The sequence below is a fragment of the Galleria mellonella genome, unplaced genomic scaffold (genome assembly GCF_026898425.1).
Source record: "Galleria mellonella isolate WM207_F2 unplaced genomic scaffold, CSIRO_AGI_GalMel_v1 utg38, whole genome shotgun sequence".
Taxonomy (NCBI): Eukaryota; Metazoa; Arthropoda; class Insecta; order Lepidoptera; family Pyralidae; genus Galleria; species Galleria mellonella.
Window position 1 is genome coordinate 6310586 of NW_026442090.1, and position 23004 is coordinate 6333589.

Sequence of the window (23004 nt, forward strand, 5' to 3'; positions counted from 1 at the left end):
GTTGCGTGAGAGAATTTTACATGAAGTAAATAAATGCAAAGTCCACCGAGAGACATTCGATGAATGGTTACTCAGTTCGAAGGCTTTCGGGACACTGCCACATTTTATTCAAGATACCGTTGTTATTACTATTTTTTTAATGGATAAAAATCGAATGGTAATCCAATTGCATTGATTTTATTGAGAGGGGTAGCAGTGACGCGAGGCATAAGCACCAGTGAGGGTTGATAAGTGAGAATGAAATTAGATCATAACCTTCAAGAAAAGAGCATATTCGTTTTTAAAAGGCAGACAGCGCGCTTATGACGCCTTTGGTGTTGCAGATGATCTTGGGCGGCGATGGTCACTTACCATCAGGCCGCATGCTCATTTGCCTCCTGTATTATATAAAAAAAGATAAGTCATATCGTGATTAATTTATCAGGAATGAACCGCAATGGTTTCCAGAAAGAAAAACGTGGAGATTAATAGGATATATTTGTACTAATGAGACCTGTACAAACGGTTTATTTATTAATATATTATGCATAAAATACGCAGACGTGATCGCTGGCATTGAGATAGATATTAGTCACTATTATAAAAGACATTTAAAGGCAATTATTTTATTAGGATTATGATAAAAGAGACATAGAATTAGTAGGGGCGAAAAACCTTTGATGTTTTAATAAGAGGAGGAGGTGTAATGTGATTGAACGATTATAACACAATAACAGTCTAGTGCATAAATAATTTGATATATGAAACCATACCATTTGTTTCTGTCGAATTTTACAAATATATGCGATAGCCAACAGGCTACAATATAACGCGGGGGGTCTTGTTTAATAAATTTAATGAAACGGCCAATATATATTTTAATAGTATTCCACTCTAGCCCTTAAAAAAATAAAGACGTAGCTATCTGCTGTACGTGCTAAGTACGTTAGATAGCTATGTTTTTTTTTTTTTACTGAAATATTGCCCATGTTACTCGCTGATAACATATACCATTATGTAATTGTGATGATGGAATCATGCCATTGAAATTGTATGTATATTATTATTTTATTTTTTATGTAAATTATTTTCATATACATAGATTATTTTTTTTTATATTACTATGGTAGCAAACAATCATACGGCCTATCTGATGGTAAACAGTTTCCGTAGCCTATGAACGCCTATAACACCAAATATGTTACGCGCACTTTGAATAATAGAAATTTTCACATATAATTTCGTTAACAGGACCTTTAGGAGATAAGTTTGCACGTCTATGGGAGGAGGAAGTAGCCCGCGCTGGCAGCAAGCGGACACCGAGCCTGTTACGGGTAATCCTGAGGGCGTATGCTGCACGATGTATGGTCTATGGAATCATACTACTGGTCATGGAGTGTGGGATACGGTGAGTGAATATTACTTCTATGATTAATAACCTTATTTATTAAAAAAATAAAATGGATATAAGACTTAATACAGACAAGGGATTGGTAATAATGTAGATTTGAAACATGTTACTAAGAATCGTATATTTAGGAATATATACATCGTATAGTGTTATGTATTATTTGAATGTGCCTTATCTATATTCACAGATTTACCGTTTTATAACACACTACCTACTGTGCTGTAAGACGACTGATTAGATAGACTAGTTCTTTTTATTGTATTACAATTATTACGGTCGGATGAGCATGTTATTACAATATTATGCCGCGACATTACTGTGACAATCAGCAGCCAATAGTTACGTGTTAGTCTAGATACTGCGTAGTGATAATATACTACTGATACATAATTCATTTTTAAGCAAACTTCGAAAAGGAGGACATTCTCAATACATCTATATTTGTGTGTATATTATGCTATTTCTGATTCTATTTTGATTTAGGTATAAAAATTCTATATTTTTTAGCATACACTGTAGAACTGCTAATTTTAATATTTAGTGAAGTGTTAACATTAGTTTTTTTATTGTAAAATGTCTCACAATAAAATATATCAAATACATGAAATTTTCAACGAATAGAGCTAGTTTATATTATTAGTAATCACGAATATAACTGGGTGTTATAAGTTTGCGATAAATTGATAAGAAATGTCTACAAAATTTACAATAATAATATTGCTGGTATATGGTTTGTATAGATTTGAATATTGAACTGTAAAGACGATAAACATAAATGAATACATACGGCTGAGATGCGAATGTTAAAAGATGTGTGACGTAAAACGAAATGATAGAATAAAGAATGAGCGAGTACCTAAAAGGAATTCTGAAAGCCGCCGTCACGTCAATAACAAGTCTCTGGAGTCTGACATATCTATTTAAGATCTGTTATGCAAGTAATTACAACAGAAAAACTGTTAGTAAAGGCCTTTGCCACTTGGTTTTTTCTAACCATTGATATGAATATGTCTGAAACATTGCTAGTGTTTTTAAAATTATAATCTTTTTAACGAAGACGTTAATATTAAGTAATTAAAGCCTAATGCAATATTACACAGCGCTGTCTAGTTCCAAGCTACGCAGAGCTTGTACTATGGGTACATAACATCTGATAAAAACATACTTAAATCTATATTTGTATAACTAGAATTCTATGAACTTACTATGATTGTCGTTTCATTAAAATATGTTTTACAAAAAAAAAAAAAAAATACTATTGAAAATAACTAGACCAATACAAACACATATTCTCATAAATACAAACGTGTGAATTGTTCGGTGAACGAACCTGCGATCGTCGAAAGATAAACTCGGGTGTGTTAAGTCGCTAGACGTAAATATATATTTTATGTATTCAATCGGAGTCTAATATAGACTCTTTTAAGACTTATTTTTAGTATTAAAAATTTACACATATTGTACCTAAATATTTCTAGTCCTACTATCATCATATCAGCCTTTAATTGTTCACTGCTGAACTGAGGCCTCCTCTTGGGGGGTTTTTCCAGTAGTCGCCTCGCTTGGCATGCGGATTGGCAACTACAGTTTGGCTTGGGAAATATTTTAAGAAAAACGCTGCTGCCCATCCCTCGTCCTCCCTTAGTCTTCTCTTACGACAGCCACAAGAAAGAAGATATACCAGTTATTGAAAATTCTTTTATTTGGGGGCGTGAATATGTCCTACAGTATCAATCAAACATAGTCGTACACGCTCCTCTTCAAGATGGACCACCGACCGCTCTAGTTAAATTGGTCATGATGGTTAATTGACCTGCATTCTTCTTCGCCTATTTATCACCCTTTTCCGGGGGGAAAGGGATTGCTAGTAATGGAGTCTAATTGACCCATTGCTACCTATACACCCTATCAGGTTGAACTCCACGCGGTTCCCCCTGGAAACCATCGTGGTTAATTCTTGTGGAATTCGTCACGATGTGCTAACTGATCTGCTTTCATCGTCACCTATTATCCTTCACTGGTGCCCGGCCAGCGTATACCGATAGCGCGGATGGGATTACCATTCCATTATCACCCATTTAAAAAACCTACGTATACCGATAGTAGATGCCTAATCCTATTGGTTAGCATTACGTTATCATAAAAAAACGCACTCCTCTCAAGGCAACTCTGATCATGCTTTAGATTGAATTATAAATTTGAATATTTCTGTTATTACTACTACTATTACTTACTACGTACTTAGATATTATAATTGTAGCACGCATGTAGGATCTACATTTTATATATAATATATATATATATATCAATTTTACCCCTTCAAAGTACTCCCCCTGTGACATAATGACTTGTGCCAACTTTTACTTGAAAAAGTCGTAGCTTTTTTTATCTCATTTATGTCCCCCAAATGCCGCCCCCGAAGTACCAATTTGGTTTTTGGGAACAAGAAGAAGTCACACGGGGCCAAATCCGGCAGGGGGGTGTTCGGTCGTGTTTCACGGACAACAAGAGAGGTGAAGCATTGTTGTGTTTGCCAATGACTGTGTTGAGCACATCGACGTAGAATTTTCCATCAACTGTCTGGCCTGGAGGGACGATTCTTGATGGACAATCCCCCGAACATCGAACTCTTTCTCGGCCCTCTCTGAATCTTTTTACACTTGTGGACGGTTGGTTCCTTCACAGCATCATCCCCATAAACTGTTCTGAGATCGGAGCCATTCTTGCCTCGAGAGGACGATGGCAAGCGCTCCATGCCGACGGGGTTTCGGGGTATCACAGATGGGTGACAAACACGGCGGTCAGACCATAGCATTGTTGACTATGTCCATGGTACATTCCAGAACACTCACTTTCCGGACAGTCGTATAATATATATATATATATATATATATATATATATATATATATATCACCAGAGGGAGACTTTGGCGACCTCTGTCCCATTCGTGTTTCAACCACTTTCCATCAGGTGGGCTCAGGAATGGCAACGCATTGTTTGTCATTCTATGTCCATGGTACTGCTCATGTCTAAAACTTTCCATATATATATATATATATATATATGTAAGAAAGGGTACATTTTCTTGATAGAACATTACCTCAAGAATATTTCAATGATTGCGATTTCACCACGTACACCTTCAAATGTATGATAGCATTGATAAGAGTACCTACCAATCTCTATATGTTGGCCGTTTTAAAAGTGTGTATTATATTTTATACAGTATTAAAATCTAACATTGGCCCAAAGGTCCGCGCCGTACCGTTAGGTACGCTGTTACGTGACATAGCATATTATTATGTCTACTTATATGGTATTAAGTATCATGAGAAATCTATTGCCACTAGAGATAACTCTACGCTTTAATACATCCCAATTGTAAATTTTAATAAATTTAAATAAATAAATTTGCAGTGCATTATGAAAATTTTTACAAAGTAGCAGTATACATATGTCAATGTAATCAACGTTTTACTAAATTGTTTCTGTTCACATAACGGCGCGTTCATCTAATAAATTAGTCACTGGACTTTGTCACTTCCTGTGTGCTTTGCGTGTACTCCAGGATAACAAATGTGCAAAACTCTTTAATGTACAAATTGTATTTCTAAATAAAAGATTTGTTTAGAAATACAATTTGTACATAAAAGTGACGCTATTCACTCTGATTTACTTAAGTACCTAAGTATGATGGCCCTATTTTTTTACAATCCGTTTTATTAAAAAAAAAATTTGTAAAATTTAATCACTCACTGTCTTAAAATGAAGACAAGTAGTAATATATTTAAAACAAAATTACGTCATAATACCAATTCGGTGTGTTCTATTTTGATGGATACGTGACGTTACGTATATGATAGTTTTTCATCTGTGGAGGCCCTTAGTCGTATTGTGGTTCCACTTGACATTGTTATAAATTTATTCATACAGTATTGACCTGCAAATAAAATTATAACATACTATACTGTGTCTATGCGATTTGCGATGTCTTCATTTTATAATACACACGATAACTATTTTTAATTTGGATTGATATAGACTAAAGAAGTAACTTTACTTATATTATGAAATATAAAAAGTAAAAAAATGTAGCAAGCACCAAAACCAAATAAGTATAAAATATCTTCCTTTGGGTCGTTCAGTCCTTCCCCTAAAATATAATTTTGTTCGTTTATGTGTTGTACGAAAATTCATTAGTGAATCTATTCTTTTTTAATTTCTGAATCTGTAAAAAGGACTTCCTTTGTTGAACAGTATAGTATTTTACACAATTCAACTTCTGGTTTAGTGTGGTGCAAATAAACCCTTTAGATCCTAAAATCTTACATCATTCTTCTTTACACAGTCAACGAATAATTTTGTAACGTTAAAATATAAACTTTCCTATTGTCCTTTTTTATATAAAAGGGCGACAAACGAGCATGCTCATCTAATGGTAAGTGATTACCGCAGCCCATAGACACTAATGACACCAAGGAAGTCGCCAATGTATTGCCAGGCTTTTAAAAAGGTATAAATTCATCTCTTGAAAAGCAGCGCCTATGTTGTATTTTTTAGTAAATAAAAAATTCCTTCCCTCTTAGTTGTAAACTAACTTCTACTCTTTTATAACACGAATTAAAAAAAATAGCTTAGTATGTTTTGTCTTCCGTATACAAATAATCTATAGCTGATTCTCATCATCATACGTGTTTACAGCATTGACTTATTTTAATTTTTGTTGTTATATTTTTAATTTATTAATAGCAATTATTGTACTAATAATATTATTAGGTATAAATATAAATTCCCAATGTAAATAAATATGGCTAAATATAAAATTAATTTTATTATAAAGATTTCTTTTGTCATAACTTTGTAATGACTGTTGCATGTCAGTAATGGCAAAATGTGTGAAACTAACTTTTGTAATATTACCATATCACTTTATTGTACCACATTTTAGCAATAAATTTTATTCGTTCATTCAGTTATTTATTCTTTCATGACTTTATTAGTTTCCAAACAGTACTAATTAATTTGATTGTCATAATCAGTCAGCATATTAAAAGTAATATATAATTATTAAATATATTATGTAATTATTAAAGTTTAGTCATTATGAGATTTATTAAGCTTTTCCCAATACAGAAAAAAATTTTAAGCGATTTACCTGATAAACTTTTATTGTTTTAACATTAATAATAAATAATTAATGAAAAATAAATTCCCAAAGAGGGTTGACGTCAGGCATGCGGCTGTCGTAAAACTAAAAGCCCAATCTTTTTGTAATATGGATAAAAACATATTACGCCGACCCCAAATAATAATTGGCATAAGGATAGGAAGATGATGATGATGAAATAAAGTCATATCATGTATTATTAATATTAAATATTTTAAAAAGTCAATAATATATGTGCTGTAAATGGTGAAAAATATTTACAAGGTCGTTATTTTTTGGTCTTCATTCTTTGACAAGTTGTATCTAATTGACAACAAATACACTTCCGTATACAATACCCAATTTTTTTAACATGTTCATTTTTTGAGGTTTATTTTGTTTTTTTTTGGCGATAAAATTTTATTTTTAGGAAAAAAAATATAATTTTTTTGAAACCCTATTAATGAATACTAACACTAGTTCCAAGGAATGGGTTACGTTAATTAACATACTGTATATATGTATACTTTTGAAAAAACATTTTATCTATAGAAACGGTTTCAATACATGCAAAAAAAAAAATTGTCTTTCATCTGTAATAATGAACGACATGAATATCTTTATGTTTATGATAACTGGTTATATAAAGAGTACGATATACCTAGAAGGTTTGGTTCAATACAATGGCCATGGCAATGACAAAATTGCTAGCCTATGACGTACGTTTTCGTTACCTAACACGAAGTCTGTCGCAAAACGATGCAATCGCTTGTCGATATACACTTTCATGGCAAAGGTCGTTTATCATCGATCATGGTAAGAATGTTAGTCTGTCTGTTATGTATGTATAAGGATTTGCTTTAAAGTAAACATATTAAATAGTTTATCATTACAATTATTAATTTTTTTATCTAGTTATGATGCAGTACACGCTTCATATAAACGCTACTAGACAGATTTTGATGAAATTTAGTACAGTTATATTTTTACGAGAAAAATTATTATCCCCATGAAAAATGCTAAAAACGATATTTTACAGATCGAAATTGTAATTGGTAGTACCTAAGCAATGCAAGTATGTATATTGATAATATTACATATCTGTCACGCCTGTCTTCCACTGTGGTAGGCAGTGCCAATGGAACGTCAAATGCTTTGATTCAAACAGACCTTTTCGCTTCCACATTCATCAATATTTTCATACACGTTCGCCGGTTACGGTCCCTTATTGACATCATTCGTGCTCTTTCGTAATTCTTTCATCCATCCTCTTCAAATGGCCAAGCCAACGTAATATTCTTTTTTCGATCTTTGTCACTACATCATCTTTCATTTCACACTTTTCTCTCTAATTACGACTACGCTATTTTTCACTCTTGTCTTTTAATATAATACCACACATACTTCTCAAAACTCTCATCTGTATAGTATCTATCCTGCTCTCATACTTCTGCCATACTAACGATTTGCTATTACATACATGAGTGTTTAATACTCCTTGAATTACAGTAAAGCGAGCTTTGCTCGATACATTTTTGTTTGCCATAATAAACAAATATAAAATATTTCATTTCTCTTCAAATGTACACCAATTTGTTGTGCGTACATTCATTTCATATAGGCTTCAATGTCCGATCTTTTATTACCGGCGTAACATCATGTTTATAAATGTCATTGTGAAACTCTTCATTGAATAGGTTTAGTCGTGTACAGTTCTTTGAATAGCATTGCTGATTTCTTATGAAATCTTAGTGTACCACAGACATAGCATGTCTGTTTAGTTTACTATACTGGCGATGCGCCAAAAATTGTTACCTACCTAAACTGTGATCTTAGTGTAGTACCTATTACTTATTCATAAAGCGATATCGATTACGTCACATCATAATAGAATGTCTCGTCCCGGGCGTGACAGAAATGATGGGTTCACGATAAGTTTTACGAATAAAAAGAAAACAATTGTGGAAAAATAATTCATGCCATCGTAAAACGTTATAATTAATAGCTAACTTTGTTTGCGACTCCTTATGAGTGGTTTCAAAGTAGGAAACCTAACAAAAACATGCTTCAGATTTATCCTTATATAGCATCAAATTTTGTGCTTTAGATTTTGTGAGATATTGGAGGAATCATACAGAAAACTAGACCAAAAATTTTGTTTTGCTGCTATTGCTCTTCTTAAGTTCTCTTAAATAATATTTTCTAAAATCTAGTACAAACAACGTTAAATATTTTTATTATATACGTATAAAAAGCAGTAAATGCTATTCGTAGTGTCGTTTCGTACGAAGTTCACATGATGTAAAGGAGTCATAGTAATGCCAAAATAATAAAATATTTATCTATGATATTAGCTAAATCGAAAATTAATATATTAGTCACTCGTACTTGGTAATATTTAGGTTTACGATTCACTCGAATAAATTTGTAACTACAAGTGGTTAGTTATCCAACTTTGTCGTCTTTATTAATTTAAAAATGATTTATTTTATTGAGTCAGATATTTTATTTTATACATTTACATTCTAATATGAATTAGCAAATAGTACCCACTGATCCATTCTTTGATTGCTAACTGAAGAAGATTATAGTGTACAGTTAGTATTTAAGGATCTTTAAAAATACAGGAGAAGATTAGTCAAAAATGTTAAAAGATTTTTCGTCTGTGACGAAATTAGCTTTGCGTACCGGTAGTTGGCACGACTGCTAGTGAGGTCAAGGTTTTCTGTAAGATGGCCTTCATAGCATTTTGAAGAACACTGGGTTAATGTCGTTGCAAATATAGAGTAAACTTGAGCCGACTAGTTTGTCTGTCTCCTTTAGTCGTGATAGATTAGCAAGGGAGAAGAATGGTAACGTTGAAGACATTTACATAATTAGACGTGTCTGGATCTGCATAGAAAATATATTTACAGATCTCAATTGATTTCATTAAATAATTCAGTAATTACAATATTTATTTATTTATAGGATTACCAACATAAGATACAGCTACAATAAAGCTAAGTTTTAATACAATACACTAGCAGCTCAGATCTCACCGTTCTTACATTTATAGGCAACCACAGCATACCTTGTGTTTGACAAACATTAAAATATAATTAATGCAATATTATTAATGCAATAATAGCAGTATATCGCAACAATTGAATTATTTATTAAAATCAATTTTGTTTTAATTTTCAAGTACGGATGGATATACGACTAATATTTGTAGGTATGGATATCATTCATTTATTCCATAAAATAAATTGTCGAATTTATGGTATGTAAGTACATCGTTTCAGAACGGCATCGCCTATTTGGCAAATTGTTTTTTTGTAATTGTCAGGACATATTTATTTATTTCAAGTTAGTATGAAACTAGTTACACTAACTATAGTCTGACCATAAATACTATTACATAAAAACTTATAATTAATATGTTGAGAAAAAATTAAATAAATATTTAACTTTTTCTCAACATATTAATTATTTTGAATTTGGAACACGTTTATTATTTTAAAAACTTTTTTCGATTTCGCGCCATTTCACATATTTTTTCGTGTTCATTATCAAATTACAATATGGAATGGGGTGTTAAACAAAATAGGATTGCAGTGATCGCCTTGCACAAAGTAGATATGGAGCCGTCAGTCATATTTCAGACACTTCAAAAGCTTGGTATCAGCCGTATGTTCGTATATCGTACTATCAACAGATACAACAAAACTGCCTCTGTCGAAGACAAGAAGAGATCAGGGCGGTCGCGTGATGTTAGAACTACAAAGGCTGTTAAAGCCATAATTCGTCGAAACCCCATTAGAAAGCTAAAAATCTTCTCGCGAGAAATGAAGATTCCCGCTAGGACTTTGTCGCGTATTATAAAACAAGATCTGAAGCTCGGTGCTTATCGTCGATATACAGGACATGCCCTAAATAAATCTTTACAATTAAAGAGAGTGGATCGATCAAAACACCTTCTGTCGCGATACGCAGGTGAATGTACACAGGTGAAGGTACCTCTTTACCGATGAAAAAATTTTCACGATTGAAGAACACTACAATAAACAAAATGATAAAGTGTACGCTCACAGTTGTAAAGAAACTGCTCAAGTATATAACGTGGTACAATGTGGCTAATATCTTGCGTCAGTGATGGTTTGGTAGGGCGTGTCTTATCAAGGAGTCACAAAATTACCTTTTTGTGAAAACTTTAGCTAAAGTGCATCAAGTCTTGGATCGTGTTATTTCTCAGCAATATACTCTTTGAAATATACCGTGGACTTTCCAGCAGCACTGCACCTGGTCACAAGGCACGAACCACCCAAACCTGACTTGAAACCAACGTTTCGGACTTTATAAGAGTTGAAGAATAGCCCTCATCTAGCCCAGACCACAATCCTTTAGACTTCAAATTATTGTCAGTTTTATAGCCTGCTCTAATCCACACGGCGACATCAAGTCTCTTAAAAAATCTTTGGAGCAAGTAGTGATGAAATTTTCCTTGTAAATAGTGCGTAAATCCATAAATTCGTGGCCAGACAGATTATGACCTGTATAAAAGCCAAAGGTGGCTATTTCGAATAGAATATTTTTTATTGAGACTTTAATAAATATGTAGGTATCAATTTTAGTACCATTACATTACTATTTATAATAGAACTTATGGCTGGACTAAGTAGTACAGCTGTGTGAAGCTGGGTGACCACTAATACAATATAGATATATATATAAACAAAAAGAGTTGTTTTAAGATACAAATTAGTTTTCACGTTAACAGTGTCGGACGACTATTGTTTGAATCGAACGTTTCTTAGAATCTACTAAAATGTGTATGTATGTTGTTTGCGTACATTTGTGACATATTATGCAAGAATTGATAAATGGCAGGTTACATATTTCAACTTACTTTTATGGTGGTTTTTCTATTTAATATCAATGAAGAATCCATTGATTGTTGTTTTCATCTATTACTAATTATAGCGTTCCTAATTAATAGGTAGGTATACGACTTAGGCTAGACAATTTAAATATAAGACATACTTACATACAATCTACATATTGTGATATTATTTAACAAAGTTATTTAATTTCTTGAAGGGTTTTCATAAAATATTATTGAATAATAATATCGTAAATATAAAACTTCGAATACTTACATTCCTTACCAAAGATGGTGGGCGCGAGTTGCTAACTATAATATACATTGCGAGTTTTGAACATATTTGCATTAAGTGAATTATCCGTCTAAATCAAGTATAAATGTTTCACAAGAGATGCTGTCGGTAACTGAATACTGTATATATTATTGGAACCGCTGAACATAAATTTATGGGTTTTTAGCGCGTACTACACTGTTCTATAAATATATTGTACGTACCTATGTCCAATACACATGCATTGTAGATTTTTTTTATGGGTGAAAATGCCATAGTAACCCAGCTTGCGCTATCAGTATACACTGGCGGGGTACCAGTGAAAGGTGATAGGTGAGAATGAAAAGGCAGATCAGTTAGCCCATTGTGACGAATTCAAAAATAAATTAGTCACAATAGTTTCCAGGGGGAATCGCGTGGAAGTCGACCTGATAGGGTAAGTTAATAGCAATGGGCTCTAAACTCCCCATTACTAACAATCTCTTCCCCTCTGCTGCGTAAGTATCGTGACATATTATGTCTATCACTCACGAAAGTAAAATGAAGCTGTACATAAACAATGTCCAATAATACGAGGATATCTACTCCTATTTACCATACAACAATCATTACACTTGTTAAGTGCTAGTTTTTTTTTATTTTTTTATTTAATGTATGATAATAGAATGGCAACTCCACCTACGCTAACGATAAATGCTGATGGGGCACTAATGAGATGATAGGTGAGAATGAAAAGGCAGGTCAGTTAGCCTATCGTGATGAATACACCTCGAATACAGCACGATGGTTTTCAGGGGGGACCACATGGAGGTCGACTAGACATATATACTGCTAGCAATGGGACTGGGAGTCCGCATTACTAATAATTCCTTCCCCCCAGTTAAGTGCTATAGGTACTACTAGATTTATATATACATAAACGTAAGTACAATGTCTGAACTTTGGCACGACTAATACATTCCTATTAGAGACTCGTTTATTACTCATTTATTTGTATGGCCTAGTAAATCGAGGCCTGGTATGCATTTATATATACTTATAACATACAGGCTCCGGTTAGTCTGGCAGTTTCACTTCTTAAGTGTAATACGAAGTCCGCAGAGTGAACGATATAGTTGTTGTTGAATGTTGATAATTCTGAAACACACTAAAAGTTTTACTATGATCAAAACTATAACATTGAAGTACATAGGTACAAGTTTACGCATATAAAACAGTTGCTAGTTCAAAAATCGTATTTAATATAAGTACAATAAGGGGCCCTAAACTCTCCATCCTTAGATTCCTAATCCTTCCCTAATCCCTTCTCTCCAGGATCCAGCAGCCTCGCATGCTTGGTTTATTCATCGGATACTTCAGCCAGTCCCAACATCTGCTTTTGCACGAGCGGTTGGTGCAGCTCCGAGACCAAGTTTTGCAGGCGCGAGTCCGCACTCTTAATTCTACTCAGAAGTGAGAAATATAGCTCGGCTTTTATTCAAGAATTGATTATTATTAACAAATAATTATTCACGTTAATCTCATTTCATGTATAATGCATAAGTAGTTATGTACCTGTATTTGAATGTACATGAATACCTATATATTTAGCTAATATTTATTAGCTACATTTAAAGCCTACTTTTAAAAACTATTCGTTTCTAAAATTAATTCTAACAGACAGCACATGACCGTTGGAATTGTTCGCTGGTGAAAACATTATGCATATGACGTGTGTTTGCGCTCATACATTTTTATTGGGCAACACTACGGTTTAACGACTGTACAGTTAAATATGACTATATTCAAACCAAGATGTATTTCATTTATATCCATCGTAGTTAATTAGTTTTAGAAATGAGTCAAATATTTTAGTTTTATTATTCTTCGTTCAATTGTTTTGATCGTAATTCATCGCTTTTAAAAATAATATCAATTAGGTACTTACTCAGTTTAAGATATATCTGTAGAGAGTATGAGTAATTCTTTATTTTTATTTAATTATTTCAGGCAACAAGTTTTTTTTAGTTACTTTATAGTCTAACATATAGGAATACATAAAAATTATATATTATTCTTTACAAATTGTGTCAGCGAATACGAATACTTAAATATTGCTATTATTACTTCGTACTAATGTTTATGACTAAACATTTGTATGAAATATTATTTTTGTTAATTTAATTAGTCATCAATCTCCGTAAAAAAATTCTTGTGAACTTTGAGCGATTCCTCTATATGAAGTTAGAAGTAAAATTTTTTATGACTATGTAGTCTTAAAAATATTTTATTAAATTAATATATATTTTTTTCATCATCTTTTACTTCGAACACTCGGCACTTGTAATTAATTAAAATTATGTTTTAACGTGGGGTGACACTATGGCCGGCGTACCGCAGGGTGGTGTGCTGTCACCTCTTTTATTTGCCATCTTCATCAGCTCGATACCTCTAGAAATATCTTCAGTACATGTATTCAGATGATTTGGACATAACAGACTAATCATGACTGTTTCGCCCATGATTAATCCAGATAAAACGCAAACGATTATTATGCTTACATATCCAAGTTAGATATATCTAAATTCCAGTGGAGTGTAATGGTGTTTGTGTCCCTTTTAGTGAATCTGTCAGATTGTTATTCCTCTGCTTCTACCCAGCAAAATCATATAGTCTAACATATAGGAATACATAAAAATTATATATTATTCTTTACAAATTGTGTCATGGCATACCCTCTCTTTGTTACATAATACTATCTTAAAGAACGAATACTTAAATATTGACACCTTCTATTATTACAATTCCTTCACTGTACTAATGTTTATGACTAAACAATTGTCATAAAAAATATTTTTTTTTTGTTAATTTTTAATCTGTCATAAATCTCCGTAAAAGACATATATACATGGGATTATATAATTTTGTTTGTGAACTTATGAGCGATTGTTCCATATATATGAAGTCATGATGTGTGTGTGTATGTGTATGTATATATATTATGTATATATGTGTGTATATATGTATATAATATATATTTTTTTCATCATCTATTTTACTTGTACAACAATTAGAACAGGTTGTCTTGAAAAGACACTTGTAATTAATTAAAATCGTTATGTTTGTAAATAGTCTTGTTTATAAGATGAGTATACTCATTCATTCACTCATTCATTATTATGTGATAAAGAGAGGAATTTGGTGAGAAAGTAGCAAGGACTAAAAATGTAAAATTGATGTCATTTTCTGCGTTTTGTTAGAGATTTTGATTCTTGTTATCCATTCTTCTTTTTACATCATATCGTATCAGGTATTTCCTGCCCACTGCTGAACATAGGCCTCCCCTATTGGAGAGTTTTGCCAGTAATAAGTTAAATAATAATAAATAATAAACAGTATATAAAAGAAATAATAAACAGTGTATAAGTTAAATAATTTTTTTGTTGTATAAATTATATTGTGTTTTGACTTGTTTACATATGCTGCCTTGAACAAAACATTATTGTACTGGATGTTAATTCTCTGTAATGTGCCTATTGAAATAAAATAAAAATAAAAAATAAAGTAATTGCCACGATTATCAGGCGGATTGACAACCGCAGTTAGGCTTTTAGTGATGTTTTAAGATGGATGTTGGTGCCCATATCTCAATTATTAAGTTCGCTTAGTTACCTTTTACGATAACCACGGGAAAGAAATGGGTGGCCCATTCTATGCTGGGACCACACAGCAACTTATTATCACATTTCTTTCAAATTGTAGGATAGCCCAGCCGGTGTTCCTGGGTAAATTAGTTGAATACTACAGTCCAGGAGGGCAAACCATTAAGCGGAATGAAGCATACTTCTACGCTGGCGGGGTGGTACTGTGTTCTGCTCTCAACGTGTTCGTCGTGCACCCATACATGATGGCCATACTACACATGGGCATGAAGTTCAGAGTGGCTTGCTGTTCACTTATTTACAGGAAGGTGAGTTCAACTTTATAAATATAGAATTTATCACAATACCACTGAAATGAAATTCGGTTTTTTTTTGTGATTGAAAAATAGAAGCACACGGATTTAGAATCGGTTATATTGCAGACTTTGTAAAGCCTGTCTCTTCTGGTTAGATATACGAACTCATCAATAATTCATCAATAATATTTTTATCTTATGTCAAATAATGGAAAATGACCAGAAGTATGATGACGATGATGTCGATAAGAATGTGATTGATGCATTAGATAGTAGTTACAATTAGTTTTAGCTTCCTCAACATTTTTTGCAGTTAAAACTCAATATATTTATACGAGAATGAAACACATTTAAATATGTTTCGTATCTATAAGAAGTTATTATATAATTGACATAAGTATGTTATATCATAGAGATAAGATATCATATCGAACACGAGCAATCACAGCAAAGATAAATTCACGCACCCCTTTAGAGATTGTAGACGCTACTTGTGATACCTACGCTCAAGTATCTTATCAGGTTTCATTGAAATTGCTTTATCTAATAACAAAAATGACTGTCGAAATGTGTCTGGCTGTACACGAGATAAGTTGCAGATGTTCCGTAGCTATTTTATCGTGACATTTGATATCAAATTCAATCTGCACACTATTAATGTTAAGATAATAGTCTCTTATTATAATGACAATTACCGTATTTATATCATTCAATTGCTTTTTTTTATATTTTTTGTATAAGAATTATATAATAATTAAATTTATGTTCATATCTAAATTTGTTTACAATTGACACATTTTCTGTATCTCTATTTTACAAATAGATTTCAGCAAACTATAATAAAGTAACATCTATTCGGAGATTTCATATTTATAACTAGAGATATTAACCATACAAATACAGTTCTAAAACATAAATAATAATATATCTATCCTATACGCAAATCTCTCAGATATATTTCTGTGTAATAAAGTTTTTTACTGACATCCGGAATTCTATATATGAATCGTAAAGGAAGGTCATCATAAGCCCAATAACTGCTGATGAATGGCGGGCTTTGTGCAAAATCTATATTGCATGTTGTATTTTTATCAGTCAGTTTTTTTTATTAAAAGAAAATTTATATCAACGTGTCAATTATTTGATCGATAACAGTAATGTATGTACTTGTGAACTTGTAAACTTAATGAATCCGAGATTTTTTTTTTAATGGATGATAATAGAATAGTAACCCCACCCGCGCTATCGGTATACACCGGCGGGGAAGAATGATAGATGAGGATGAAGTAGGTCAGTTAGCCCATCGTGACGAATTCAACAAGAATTGTTCACGATGGTTTCCAGGGAGAACCACGTGGAGGTCGACCTAATAAGGTATATTGCTAGCAATGGGGCTGTCAAACTCCATTGCTAACAATCCTTTTCCCCCTGAATCCGAGATTAATGCTGTTCCATATATGTATGTGTATTATATATGTATGTGAATCCCTCTATTCTCTCATATCACCCACACAAAAAGAAGTATTAAACAGTCAAATATCAGGAATCTAATAAAAAAAAAGTAATCATAATAATAGTATATATTTTTCCGTCTGAAAACAGTTAACTTTAGAAAATTCTCTTTATTTATTTAATTTTTTAATAAATCATAATGAGGCGGTAACTTTACTTGGGCTATTGATATAAGCTGGCAAGGCACTAGTGAGTAATGAAAGTAAAGATGAAAGCAGGTTAGTCGGCACATCTTGACGAATACATAAAAATTTAATCTCGATGGTTTCCAGATGGAACCGCGTGGAGCTCGATTTGACTAGGTATATTGCTAGCAATAAGGCTGTTAGTCCTCAAAGTCTCTTTATTAGTAGTGACTTGTAACCAAACTTTTTAAGACCTACTGCAGGCGCCAGTCTCACACAAAACTGGTCTCATTTATTTAAATGTACTTTTTTTTCATTTTGTGAAGAAAAAAATAAACTATTTATTTATTACGATTATAGTTACCTATATGAGATTAGATTAATACCTGTCTATTAAATATTATTTAGCTCATTATACTTAATAAATTTAAGTTATGATTAACAAAAGATGTTTTTCCATATATTCTTAAAGCTATATTTGTTTCAGTCACTCAGATTATCAAAAACGGCACTCGGGGAGACGACAGTGGGTCAAGTGGTGAACCTTTTGTCTAACGACGTGAACAGATTTGACGTGGCGATAATTTTCCTCCATTACCTATGGATTGGACCGCTCGCCACTGTCATCATAACTTACTTTATGTGGCAAGAGATCAGTTGGGCAGCGGTCGTCGGGGTCGCGTTCATGTTGGCGTTTATACCCTTACAAGGTATGGGGTTTGTTTTTTAATACTATTAAAAGTTAGCGGCGTGTCGGAAAGTGGAAACGTTGATTGTAGAAATAAACATTGTTACAAGAGCAGTAGCAGTAATCATGATTCTATTTTCAGACAAGGAAAATCTATGTCTAAAAACTTTTAATATACTTAGTACACCTGCTACAAAACGTTTATCGATGATATTTATAATAAATATTAAGATATATCTAATATATAAAATTCTCGTGTCACGGTGTTTGTTACCAAACTCCTCCGAAACGGCTTTACCGATTTTCATAAAATTTTGTGTGCATATTCGGTAGGTCTGAGAATCGGCCAACATCTATTTTTTATACCCCTCAATGATAAGGGTGACCCACCTCTAAAAATTTTTTTTTTTTATTTTTTGACATTTTTATTTAAATATGATTTAGCATTGAAAAATACATACAACTTAAAATTTTCATCGTTTTACGATCAACCCCTGTATTTTAATCGCGATTTTTATATTTCGCAATAAGTGGTAAAACAACGTTTACGGGGTCAGCTAGTAGATTTATAAAATTAAATCATAAATGCTCTTCGATCGGGACCGAAACATTCACTTGTTGTCTACACTCAAACCGAATCACAACTACTAACGTCGTCTTAATTGAACACAAAAAGCATTCATTATTTAAAATTTAATACTAATTAAGTAACAGTCTTCCAAATTTTCATATTTATGTTATTAGCACAGCGTAAGAATAGCAATAAAATATAAAAGAATAGGAAAGGATATGTTGTGTAATAATAATGTGTAATTTTTTTTTATACCACTGAGGTGGCAATCAAGCATACGGCCCATTTGATGGTAAGCGGTTACCGTAGCCTATGATCGCCTGCAATACCAGAGGTATTACGCGCGTGTTGCCGACTCTGAAGAAACCTCTTTATCCACCTTTATGTTAATAAAATGAACAATATTATTGTTGTGTATTGACTATGTGATGCAATACCTAGAGCTGATAAAATATGTGAATGCACTTGTGTATTCAATGTCCCAACAAATTGAAAAATATACGTACATAATAACAAGTTGACCTACAATTGACATATTTTTTATTCATGTCTTGTATATAAATATAATAACTAACTTGTTTAATAAACTACGCGATAGCATCTAGTGCATTAAACTGCGTATATTGTACTTGTAAAATAATCTACTTTTTATGCTAATAATCCTTATCTGTTACCATAAGTTGTTGATGCATTAATGCTTCTTGTATTAATGATTTCACAAGATCAAAACATTTGACTGTAACACAACGTTATATTCATAACAGTCATAATTCTTAATTTAAAAGATAGCGACTAAACACACGTGCACAAATAATAGCTAATGTAGATTTGTAGGACAGTTTAGTTTTTATGTAAATGGTAGCACTGGATAATATATAAAATACTTACAGGCCACTAATTATAATAACCTTATTTCGTAAGTAACTATTACACAGATGTTTCAAACTGATTAGATATATATTATAAAATGTACAAAGTATCTCGTTGATAAAATGACTAGAAAAACAAATGTTCTGATAGCTAAACTAGATTTCACAATTGCTTACTAATTCAAAAGCAAATATTGACTTGGACTTCGTGTGTAATAGTAACAGAGGTGGTATTGTTCCTCCTAGAAGAATAAGTATGGTAACATAAGGAGTTCCGTAAGATATCTATTGTTAAATAACGTACTTTTCCATTGAATTGTCAGAGTTTTAAGCTGACAGTAGATGTTGACTTGGACACTCGATAATCTCAACAACTATTATGTGATCTTAACGTTACAGAAGTACTTAGTATACGTGCCATTCTATATGATCACACATCTAAGTAAGGACCACGTGTACCATAACTGCTTGACCTCACCGATCGTTGAACAACGAATGCGAATTCAACATACTTTTTTTTTTTAAATATAACATAATGACGTGGCAATTATATAGTCCATCTGGTAGCAATCGTCTGTCACTACAGTGGACTTCTACAAACAAAAAGAACACTCACGCATGTCTGATCCTTATGGTTTAAAGATCTTTATGCACAGTACTCAATAATTTCACTTTTATATTTTGTCCTATAAACCACAGTACAGCATGAAGGCATGTTAGCATTGTAAATATATGTAAGAGAAATAGGTAGGTAGGTGTACTCCAGCCGATTTTCTATATAGTCTCTCCCTTGAATATGTAGGTACTTGTTTGGTATCTGCATCAATAAAAAAAAAATAGGATTAACATTGCCATACTTAACAATACTTATTTATTAAATAATTCATAGCCCTTCATAGAATAATAAACGTTACTGTCTTGTTAGAAATTAGTTCATTATTTGCTTGAACGCGCTTTAGGTATGTGGAAGTAGCTTAAGACTATTAAAAGGAGGTTATCAATTCGCCTATATTTTTAAGCGGGTATGTATACAATACGCAGAATAAGAGAAGTCTTTGAACCGTTTTCACAATTGTTTTTTTTTTTTTTTGATCGATGTGTATTCTTCCTATGGTATATTGATTTTCAGTGTCGCATTTATCGCAATATATTATCAATGTCGCATTTTGATTAAACATCATCATTTATTTTTGAACAGCTTACTTGGGTAAACGTACATCAGTACTGCGACTGAAGACAGCCTTGAGGACTGATGAACGCGTGCGGCTCATGAACGAGATCCTCTCCGGGATCCAAGTTATTAAGATGTACACATGGGAAAAGCCCTTTGCTGACCTCGTCGCTAAGGCCAGAAAGTTTGTAAACGTCATCTTAAGATATTTAAGTTATATATATATTTTTAAATATATGTTAATTTTTTTTATGCATAGATGTTGATCTACCCGATAAAACAGTAACCATCGCATATAGACATGAACGGCATCACTTATATGAATGTACTATGTAGAACTTTTGAAGCGTTCTCCCCCTTCAGGACTGCACGATTGCACGGAATATCTTATAGGATAAATTGTTGTGCCATGCACAAAATAATGATTCATAGCAGAAAGAGGTAAAATAGAGTTACTTATTAGGGTGAATCACACAAACTTATCACCTTAACTTCTATTATTGCTGTACAATGAGAATTATAACGAGGAACTTCATTATTTATTATGTTATTGTGTAATTAAATGCAATTGTTTTTACGGAATATCAGCGATACAAATAAATATTAAGTACTGCTACTGTTACATATATGTAAGCAATGCGCAGTAGCGTCTCTCTTAAAACAACGTGGCAACTACTGGAAAAACCCCCTAAGAGGAAGATCTAGAAGTCTCTGCTGAACATATCAGCAGAGACGTCTATTTCGAGTATACCTTCTGTTTCATCGATGTATTGTGTCTTTCATCACTTTCGATTAAGGAACAAAGCATAATACTTGACACTTGGGAATCAAACGGAGTGGTGATACATAGTATTCTTTATCACTACACGGATACCATGCCTCAGACTTGACCAAGTGCATTATGTCACAGGGGGAGTACTTTGAAGGGGATAAAATTGATTTACCTGAATTTTTTTAAAAACTTTATACACTTTGACAAACCTCGTACCTTCTGTTTCACATGAAATACTTGATCATTTTTTTCTTGCAGACATGATTCGCTCAACGTCGTACATCCGCGGTGTGCTCACCTCGTTTATAATGTTCACGACCCGGATTTGCCTGTTTTGTTCCATCCTAGCGTATGTGTTGGTGAACAACGTGATCACCGCCAAACAGGTGTTCGTCGTCACCAGCTTTTACAATATTCTGCGGCAAACTATGACCGTCTTCTTCCCTCAAGGTGAGCCTGTGTATTTTTAATTATAAGTTACTAATAATAATAATCATTAAAAGTATATACTCAATCCCATATATCAACGCACAGCCGAAACCGCTTAGTTTAGAATCTTGCAATTTTGCTTTTAAGTTCTTTAATAGTTCGTAGCTAAACAATCCTGAGCGGATAAAATGGGGCTTGAAAGTTTTTAGAGATAGGAATAGTCCCAATTCAAACGTCAATAACTTAATTGCTAATTTATTAGGTCACTTTGTTAATAAGACAGAAGTCGAGTTTGTTTTAATAACATTGTAATCTTAGAAATGCTATCGACCTAATTGCCGAGGATGAGTCTTGTCATTCATTACATTGAACTGTAATAAGCTATATATTTTGCGTAAATTACGATAAAAGGCCCTGTGTTTATCTAAGAAGTGATTCATTCACGAATGGACGACATTGAATATTCTGTGGAATGGGTCGAAAGCGATATAAAATTTTGAATAGCTTATAGTAACTTGAGAGCTGGGCGAACAGTGATGATTAAAATGGTCAAAATTATTATTTCTAAACACTTGCTTCATTTAAAAAAAAATATTTAGTTTTTTAATAGAGCACTTTCTCAAAAGGATGCAAATGTTTTCAATTTCATTCTTTTTTTAAAACATTTTCTATAATTTCATAACAAAATTTTTTGTTCATCCAGGTATTGCTCAAGTAGCAGAAGCTACGATATCAATAAAACGTCTTCAGAACTTCATGTTGTACGAAGATACTAGTAAACCAGTACCGGGGCTGGCCGAGATACAAACCTCCATTAAAAAAATACAAGAGCCAAACGTCGAACTTGTGACGGATAGGAAGCCTCTAAATATCACAAAAGATGAATCTAAACAACCTGAAATCGCAGATTCCGTTGAAACAAATAACCTTAACGAAGCTAAAGGAAATGGTAAGGATCTTATTTTATACTGTGTTTTATACCGAGGTTTTCCCAAGAGACTACAGCATGGGGTTTTTCAAAAGGAGGGTAAAGAGGTTTCTTCAGGGTCGGCATCGTGCCCGTAATACCCCTGGTATTGCAGGCGTTTATAGGCTACGGTAACCGCCTGCCATCAGGTGGGCCGTATGCTTGTTTGCCACTTCAGTGGTATAAAAAACTGTTTCAATTTATTTAATAATTCAATTATTCATTAAATATTTAATATTATTATTCAATTAATGAAGTTGTTTTTAATTTGCCAAATATGTTATTGCT

The 23004-nt window shown here is 32.8% G+C and overlaps 1 protein-coding gene across 1 annotated transcript in view; it reads left to right on the plus strand.

Moving 5' to 3' along the window:
* The window catches only part of LOC113522465 (ATP-binding cassette sub-family C member 4-like), a 42123-nt gene that overhangs the window by 4802 nt on the left and 14317 nt on the right, over positions 1-23004 (plus strand). The window contains exons 4-9 of the mRNA XM_052897887.1: positions 1231-1387; positions 15417-15624; positions 17737-17959; positions 20576-20761; positions 21579-21770; positions 22453-22698. Coding sequence (XP_052753847.1) covers positions 1231-1387; positions 15417-15624; positions 17737-17959; positions 20576-20761; positions 21579-21770; positions 22453-22698 — 1212 coding nt within the window. The remainder of the gene's footprint in view (positions 1-1230; positions 1388-15416; positions 15625-17736; positions 17960-20575; positions 20762-21578; positions 21771-22452; positions 22699-23004) is intronic.